The sequence below is a fragment of the Nicotiana sylvestris genome, chromosome 2 (assembly GCF_000393655.2).
Source record: "Nicotiana sylvestris chromosome 2, ASM39365v2, whole genome shotgun sequence".
Lineage (NCBI taxonomy): Eukaryota > Viridiplantae > Streptophyta > Magnoliopsida > Solanales > Solanaceae > Nicotiana > Nicotiana sylvestris.
The window spans coordinates 35280467-35289818 of NC_091058.1; the positions used below are offsets into that span (position 1 = coordinate 35280467).

Below are 9352 nucleotides of genomic sequence, written 5' to 3' on the forward strand. Positions count from 1 at the left end.
TTCCTATATGGTATAGGAACGAAAATTTCCCTTTCTTAATATTTACTTTTTTGAGAGTTTTATAGCCTGTTTGGCCAAGCTGCAAAAATCAGTATAGCCCGTTTGGCCAAGTTGCAAAAATCAGCTTATTTTGAGAAGTATTTTTTCTCTAAAGTATTTTTGGTGAGAAGCAGATTGTGTTTGGCTAATTAATTTGAAAAACACTTATGAGCAACGATTACTGTTTGACCAAGCTTTTAAAAACTGTTTCTAAGTGTATTTTTCTCAAAAGTGATTTTCAAAAAAGTGCTTTTGAAGAAAAGCTATTTTCTTCTGCTTCTCCAAAACATTTTTTTCTTCTCCTCAAAAGTACTTTTTTTTCTTCCAAAAGCTTGGCGAAACACTTCAACTTTGAAAAAAAAGTACTTCAAGGACCGGAGAAGCTTGGTCAAACAGGCTATTAGCCCGACTTGATAAAGGAGTCAAGAACATTTTCACATTTGATATTAGACATTTTCCAGTAAAAACTATGTGAAATGTTCAATCTTTCTAACTAATAGAAATATAGAATCTCTATGTCTCAAATGCAATAAATAATGTTTCCACTAGTTAAGTTGTGATCGGAAAATACTCATAACTTCTCGCTTGAGGTAAACAATGTCAAAACACTCCTTGAAGCCGAGCGCAGCTAAAAACTATCTCATAAACCAAATGCAAATACACCCCTCCACCCAAAATTTATACATAAAAGAATAAATCCTCAAGATCAAATACGTACAGTTGACATTTATTGTACAAATATGGCTATAATCTATTTCACTTATTCATCACAAGCTCATGTCTTCACCCCTGGTTGCACATTCAGGCAACTAACATTTATGACAACGAAGAATCTTGGTATACAATCCCAGCTTCGAATGATTCTTCTATGATACATAGCTCCAGTCTTTGGTGATCCTTTTGTCGTCATGGGCGTTTGAAGCATCAGTGTTGTAGCGCCTTATTGCTATCTAACTTGTTTGTGAGACCAATGGGTACGCTATCATAACTTACTGTGCACGAGTTTATTTGAAAGACGTTCAACCTTGCCAAGTTGAGTTGCACTCTTCAGCATCGCCTCGCTGTCAGCTATAAACTTTGCAAACTTAGAACCCTTTGTATCACCATCACTATCTCCTCGAGGAAGCATTGGCAGATGAAGCATAGAGGGACTTTGCTTGGAAGATAAAGGCGGAGTTAATGCCCACACAGAAGAAAGCTGTTCATCTGGTTTGTCAAGATATTCCAATGATAGATTCTGCATGTCTGTCAGGAAAAACAAAACAGAAACATCAGACGTTGGTATCGTGCCTACCAAGTGTTATTCGGAACAGATTTCGTGAGAGTTGCGAAACTTATTAAGAGCTTACAGATCAAAGATTACTGCTTTTATTCTTCATACGGGAAAAAACCACCCATTATCTGAAAATGGAAGTATCAGGAATAGTCGAATAAAGTACCTTCAGCAAACTTGAAGATGGGCTCTAAAGCTGCACATGGAATGCTGAAGTTCAAATGTGGAATGACCGTCCCTCCACCATGTCTAGCATTACTGCATCAAAAATAAAGCTACAAGACATGAAGTTTCAACAAGAAAGACATTAATCGATGGAAAAACTATAGAAAGACCATGATATGTGAAGATTAGCATAAATGAGATGACTGAAAGATCTTCCATATGAGATCATTCAAATTGGACACCATTATTTTTTTCCTGTATGCAAAGCGTATAATTAATATACATTTTTGGTAAGGACAATTAATATACATTCAAACAGGAATATCTTTCTTCAAGGACTTCTCAAAGTACTCCAGGACGCAGTGTACCACAATATCATTAGATTGAACTTCAAGAACAAACACACGTAAACATACATAAGCTGAAAAAGAAATATCCTCAATTATAAGCATCCCCAGTTGTCATCCAAAAGTTAATTACCTTGTTACAAGGGCAATCATGTGTCCTTCTGAATTAACAACAGCTCCACCACTACCACCAGGGTGTACAGCAGCCGTTGTTTCAAGCATTGCCGGAAAATGTCCTCCTAAACTTGATTGGTTGAGCAGAGGCCGCTTTGCTTCAACTACCTTAGCTATTGCACCCACACAAGCAGATGGAAGGAAGTCTATATTATAAGAAAAAGTAAGACAAATTACAAATATAACTAAAGATGTCTAAATAGGTATGAAACATATGAAATAAATATACGGTATTATATCATGTTCAAAATGAAAGAACTTAACAAAATTATTTACATGAAAAGCTATTTAACCTCCAGAGCAACATGATTTAGTACTATTGGGCGCACAAAGATAGTCAGTTCCAGAAAATTATGTTCAGCAAAGGTTATGGAACAGACAAGTTAACTTTATCAACGAAAAAAGATGGAACAGACAAGTTAAGATTGCATCAATAAACAATAGTAGCACTTCCAACAACCAAGCTACTATTAAAATATCCTTGAGATACAGCCGACTCGATTAAGTGAGTTACCAGGAATTTCCTATTTTAAAACCCCATTCTTTAAAGCTGATCATTTGTACTTGCTTTCACCATAGAAAATATCAATTTAATGCTCCAGAAATTTACCTCTTTTCGTGATAAGTGACTTCAAAACTCTAGATTTGATTCCCCAATTCCGCTTTGTTAGCATAGGTATTAGGTATATGATCATTCTTATGGATGAAGATCTGAATTAGTGCCTATGGCTTTTATTAGCCCACGAAAAGAAAACGCTTTTTTGTTTTTTAATTTGGTCTACCTTTCTCCTTGTTCTACTAGCCTTGTTTGAGCCCAACAACAACCTCGCTATTCTTAATCTGACAAGTGCAATTTTTTTTAACCGGAAGATCAAAACGTTAACCTGGACTACAAATCAAATTCAGTATCAATAAACAATGTCTTCACCTAAAAGATTACCCAGTTTTGAGCCCTCCCGACCAATCTGGTTACTATTTCTCCACTGGAAGACACCTCAAGTTTCCTTGCGGAGGCATCGACATCACCTCATAACTACTCAATCAGTCATCAAATGGTCATCATTTGGTGAAGGAAGAAACATCAAGTATTCCAGCAGTAACAAGGACATGAAAATGATATAATACGACCCAATCCTGCAATTGATTATAATGACACTTCAACAAATTCTTAACACGAGAGAAGCAAGGTGGAAGAGAGAGAAATTCAAGATAAACAAAGATTTTGTAGAATATTCTAAAATTTCAGATTTACTGTGATGCGTGTGTCCAAATAAAAGTAAAGGCACAAATTTTTTATTTAGACAAGAACATATCTAAAGCAAGATTTACCACATCGTGGTCCAAATAGCCCATGTCCGAGAATGTATGCTTTTGATCCGGGGGATGGGCACATGAAGTCAACAATAATGGGACAGAGCTGATCTGGAACTAGCTCAAGTTGTAGTAATGCAACATCCAGAGGTCCTCTGGAGACATGAACTACCTTTGCATTTGTCCATACCCAGGGATCCATAAAATCCAAGCGAACACGAATGGTCCTACTGCCTGTGTTTGCCAGGTTAACTCTAAAGCTACATTGCTCATTGTCAACCAAGAAATGCGGAGTTTTTAGTTCCTTTTGAATCAAATGTTTATTCCTACGCTGAATGTCAAATTTCTCAACCCCTGGATGCTCAGATTGATCAGAAGGGATGAGAACTACATCAGATTTGGTGTTATATCCTGAACCGTTTACAGATGTTTTTCCAAATCTCCATGGCTCTAGAAGATGAGCATTTGTAAGAAGAAGACCCTGCTTGTTGAGCAAAACTCCAGAAGCCCATGCTCCATCATCAACAGCGATAAGACAGATAGATGTCATTGCTTTCTCAATCAAGGATGGGGGAACAGGATCTATTTGGAGATGCTCTTGAGTATCATTGGCATGTCCATCCTGAATATTATTGGAGAATGATTCTTTTTTAACGCTGATTAGGTTTCCATTACCAAAATGGATCTTTCTCCTAGTTTGTAGCTCTTCTTTAAGCAGGCTACCACAAGCAGATGTAATAGCTTCCCATGGAATCACCATCTGCCACCCAATGCTTCAATTTCAAATTAAAGCAATACATGTGAATGTAGAGCTCAGCAAGAACATAGAGCACATTATGAAATGTTTACCTGAATTTCAGCAGCAGTAGCCCTTTGTCTGAGTGGCCGAGACAGAACACCAATAAGCTCTGCATGTTCCCCTAACACTGGGCTACCTTCCATTCCTGAAACATAAGGTACCATACGTTATCAGGTACCCAAAGATGGAAAGGATTAATTAACTAAAGTTGCAAGGCAAAAGCTCAAACCAGGGAGACAACGGATGTCAGCAATCAACAGTGCTTTATTCTGTGGACTAGGTGGATAGCTGTTTGCAATGGACCCAACTGATATGCTGTATAGCAACAAAAGATCAAATTGAGCTTTCACAAGGAGATGTAACAAGAATCAAAGTGAATATTAATCCTATGTATGATCACAACTTGGCAGACAAATAATCATCGAACAACATCTGCATACACCAGATACAGCTTATACAGCTTACTCAAGTAAAGATGAGCTAAAACATCTTTAGCACTAGCAACAAGAATTACACCAGTGCTTTCATATTCAGATAGTCTATTAACACAGCACAAATGTTCAGTCATCATACATTTTGATGCTGACAAGCAAGGATGGAAAGATTACAAGAAAGTTGTAATTCCAACATATGATAGAAACAATACCAAAGCAACTACCTGTTGAAAAAGTGACTGGGAGACAAGATACCGAAAGGAGAACCCATACCCAGAAGAAGATCACCTCTCCTACTCCAGGTAGCCACTTTTAATGCAGGCAGGTCCTGAAAGGAAATACCTATGCAGTCATTATCATCAAAAACCTACTAAATGGAGCTTTCAAAAATTACCAGCAAAAAAGCAAGCCCATTCAGCAAAATGCAATGCCATGCTTCATTTCACAAGTTTGATGCCACTTAGTGCAGTAAAAGCCTGAAACCTCATATGGATTTGAAGAAACTCTGAGAAGAGCAATTCTTGTAGTTGATGTTCCTATCACACTTGGCAGGCTGGACTGCGCCTCCATCATTGGAGTTTGACTTGGGAAAGAAATTTTCTCAACCTGAAATTATCAGTTGACAGTTCCTGTTAAAAAATAGTCAATCTACAAAATCAATCTCCGTGGTCCTTTGAGACTAGCATCTCATAGACCTTTGGCTATGAAAACTAGAATGCTTTGTGCAAAAATTGTTTGGGCCATCTTGAACATAGTACTAGGGACAATTGAGATGCCACCGTTGAAGAACACCATGGTAAGAGTTCCTTATGTCATGCCATTTTGCACTTGACAGCGTGAGACTCAAATGTGCTCCTTTCCAATAACACTGCCGAATGCTTATACCATTACAAATATGTAACCAGAGTAGCTTACTGAGTTGGAGTTCTTAATATGAATTATTTTAAGAAATGCCTCCAAGTTTTACGGGTGGTAGACTACCTTGTATTCAGACACGGGAAGGTGATATTCAATCATTAATCTTTGAATTGGAATTAGGTGTTGAGACATTCTATGATGATAAAGAGGCAACTATTTTGGCATGAGTAGAGACATGAAACAATGTGATGTCACTCTATTGTAAATATAGGGAGCATGAAATAAGGAACTCATTACATGAATTTCCATTATTCTCCTATAAAAAGAGGTTACAGAACATATAAAAGGTTCTGCTTGGAAACAACTCAACTGATAATGCAATTAATGCTAAATATATGGAGGAAACTTGCATGTTCCACAACTCGAAGAAGTGGTGTGCAACATATATTAGTTCAAATCCATACTGCTCTTATGCCAGAAAAGAGAAGAAAAAACAGAACCCTGAAAGTGCAAAGTGGTCATGATTAGACGTAAGACAGGAATAAAATGGCATTTCTGCTCAAAAGAAATAGGTGCTTGATTTATTTAGTTATTTAAGAATGATAAATGATATGCCTTTCAGTTGATAGAACTTTAAAGTGTTAGCCTGATAAAATTATAGTTATTTGATGAAGTCTTTTGAAATTTGAACCACAAAGTGGGATCATAGCAGAAGTTAGCTCATGAAAAATGACCAAGGATCTACAGCATCCAATCAAAATATGCATGCAAGAGAATTTGGCTTATCTTGGTCTCGGCGACATTTAATTATCTTTGAATGGAAGTATTGTCATGTTAATCCTATTTATGACTATGTTATGCATTAATGAAACAATCACCTAATTCAATAATAACACAGCTAGATAGTGTCAGGAGTATTTAGAAAGCGAGTGAGAGGCTCGGACACATCTATCAATAGGTTGTACCAATCATATATAGATGAAGTACAGAGACTATGGTTACATATTTACTCATTAATACATAAAGGTACAGAGATTGTTATTGGGTACACATTTACTGCATGTAAGTGCCAAACAGAGGAAACATCATACCTGTGTGCGCTTAGTGTTAGTAAATGATTGACGGGAATTTCCATAGGCAGCTAGGGACCAACCAACCTCCCACCCATGTTCAATTGAACTAGACGAACCTTCAACTAGGGACTGGACAGCAGCAGATGACACAGGGATGTCAACCTTCAGCAAGAACACCAAATAGACGGTGTCAAGTGCAACTTTTACGTTAGATCAGTAACAAAATAGCGACAAAGAAGAACACCAGCCATAAAAGTGATCAGTTAACCCATGCTAAAAACTAGGATAAAGTTCAAAACTAGGTATTCCTTCTCCATTTTATACGGCACACTTTCCTTTTTAGTATGTTCCAAAAAGAATAGAACCCTTCTCTATTTGGAATATCTTAAAACTTTAAACTTCCCACTTTACCTTAATGACATGCTCTTATAGCCATAGAAGTGTTATGAAATGTTTAAAACCACAACTTCTAAAGGTAATTTGGTATGTGTCAAAATCTTTTGTGCACGGGCACAAAACACCAGATGACATCAAACTAGAATTTATATGCATGCATCAAAATGAGAGCACTTATCAATTCAATATTGCAAATAAAAAACATATATAAGATAAAGTAACAGGTTTTATGATAATCAGCATTCAGATTACAAAATCCTTTCAGTCTCCTACTAAATCCTACCACTCTTAGGAGTTCTGCAGGTAGCCAGTTCAAACCCTCTTTGTTGGTCACTTTGATATCATTTTGCAATGTATTTCCTCCCTGTGAACCACGAGCAGGACATCCAATGTCAATTTAATATATCAATGAACCTAAAAAACGTATTTTCTTCCGTAGGCTCAAATAAATACCTCCCACAGTATATCAATTTGAGCACCAGGAATCAGCTCCGGCTTATCCTGCAAGATGGTACATTGTAAAAGAATTATGAAAAAGCATAACGACAAAGAAATAATCATGTTGTTCCATTTTATACTACATCCATTCAAAAACCTACCTTTCTATACATAGAATTTTTTTAATCTTGTAATTCTCATTTTGCACTTAATGGCATGCTCTTATAGGAATTGACATGGCATGCTAAAGACAACTAGATAACTTCTTACACATGTAATTAAATATGTGACAAAAGTGGTTCTTTCTTTATTAAACTCCTTCTCCAATCAAACACCATCATATAAAGTGAAACCAAACAGAGGGAGTAATTATCAACTGAAAGAAGACTAAAGATCCAAACCTTTGATATGTCCCCTCTATCCTGTTGTACAACAAAAGGCTCAATAACAGAAGCAACTGTTAAAACCAAGAAGTGACCTCCAAAAGAGTGCAACTTGCTTTCACCTTGAATCTGCTTAGACACTGAAGCATTAACAAAGGAACTGGGCAAAAGCATCCCAGATGCTGATAGTGTCGTCTTCCCAGAACTACACCACAAAATTACAACCCAAATTTAAAACTTTCAGTTCAAAACACATAACATAAACAACTATAATATAGAGACAGAGAGAGCTATGTAAAATCACTTACTTGTACAGGTGGAAAGCATGTTTTCGCATTTTTAGGCCTTTAGGGTCCTTCAAGAAGAAGAATTTATTTGTATTTTTTCAAAAATTAATTAGTAGAATAAGCAAAGTGATTGAAAATTACAGTATCTTGGCTTAAGAAAAGGGACTCACTGGGCCTTGAATTCTGACCATGACGGCATAATTGCGGGCAACATCAACCACTTCAGGAAGACCCATGACAAGAATAATTTAGGGGTCTGCTGCCGCTGGGAACTTAAGAATCGGAGTTTATTATGGTAATAATTTGGTGAATCCAAACATGGTTGCCGGGAAGCGATGGCTGACCACGGCAGTTGGATTGCGGTTCACCACTTTCGAGGCAAGCGAAACTATCAGCTTTTTTACTAAGTATTAAATATTTATTTACTTATTTGTCCTGTTTCTGGTTTTTCCCTTTTCTTTTTGTTTTTGTATCTTTCAGGTTGACTAGAGTGGAATCGCAGGGAAAATGTTTTCCCCCCTTTTCTATGTGTTTTTTTTCTTGTTGGTGCATGAACTTGAATTACAGGGCAAATTCACCCACTACCACTTGCTAGGCGTTTGGACATAAGAAATATAAAATTTTAAAAAAATTGAAGTTAAGTTGAAAAAATATATTTGAAAATTAATATTATGTTTAGATATGCATTTCGTTTAAAATATATTGAAACTTTGTAAGGAAAAATATTGTTTACTTGAAAAAGTAATAAAAATAATTTTTCAAACTTAAAACTCATCTTCAAAAATCGATCCAATGCATAATCAAACAATATTTTGAAAATTAGTTTCGAAAAAAAGAAAAAAAAATTAAGTCCAAATGGGTACTTGAGTAGTTTATAGTTTTTCCTCTTTTATTTTCTTGTTCTTATTTATGATTCATCTCGAAAAAATATGAAAAAACCGTTGTGTTTGGTAAGGAGACATTATTTTCTGAAAATATCTCTCAATTTTCTCATATTCAATTGCCTAAAATATTTTACATAAAATAAAGTATTTTTTCTTTAAATAAAGAAAAAATGACTTCTCTAGCAAAGGGATGGAAGTTATGGGAAATTATTTTTCAAAAATCTTCCGTGATATTTCCAACGCATGATTACATATTGTTTTTAAATTTTGTGTAGAGAAATTTTCACGCAAAAATAAAACATACAAAACAAGCATGATTACGTACTTTAATTTTGATGAATACATTAAACATGCAATTTCTTACCCAATTCGCAAAATGGTTAATTGAAAGATGGAAGAGTTTTGCCTTTTTTAAGGAGCAAAGTTAAAATCTTTAGACGAACGGGACAAATGTGAATATGTGAAAATTTGGATTCTGGCAGCACTATATT

General features: G+C 35.8%; 1 protein-coding gene across 1 annotated transcript; it reads right to left on the reverse strand.

Annotated features, from left to right (window-relative positions):
- Positions 1–564: 564 nt before the first annotated feature.
- LOC104211319 (glyoxysomal processing protease, glyoxysomal) lies at positions 565–8401 on the reverse strand. Its single transcript, XM_009760365.2, has 14 exons — positions 8148–8401; positions 7999–8045; positions 7709–7895; positions 7323–7370; positions 7153–7233; positions 6492–6635; positions 5026–5148; positions 4767–4870; positions 4338–4423; positions 4159–4253; positions 3328–4069; positions 1958–2144; positions 1479–1570; positions 565–1284 (listed from the first exon to the last, which is right to left on the reverse strand). The coding sequence occupies exons 1-14, from the start codon at positions 8211–8213 to the stop codon at positions 1022–1024; spliced, it is 2265 nt and encodes a 754-aa protein (XP_009758667.1). The 5' UTR covers positions 8214–8401; the 3' UTR covers positions 565–1021.
- Between the last annotated feature and the right edge of the window lie 951 nt (positions 8402–9352).

Bases quoted from the DNA above. Each gene is read 5' to 3' on its own strand.
- LOC104211319 (XM_009760365.2), bottom strand. From the start codon at position 8,213: ATGGGTCTTCCTGAAGTGGTTGATGTTGCCCGCAATTATGCCGTCATG. The intron at 4,254-4,337 runs GTTTGAGCTTTT...CTTATGTTTCAG, and splicing joins TGACATCCGTTGTCTCCCTG to GAATGGAAGGTAGCCCAGTG. The intron at 4,070-4,158 runs GTAAACATTTCA...ATTGGGTGGCAG, and splicing joins CTACTGCTGCTGAAATTCAG to ATGGTGATTCCATGGGAAGC.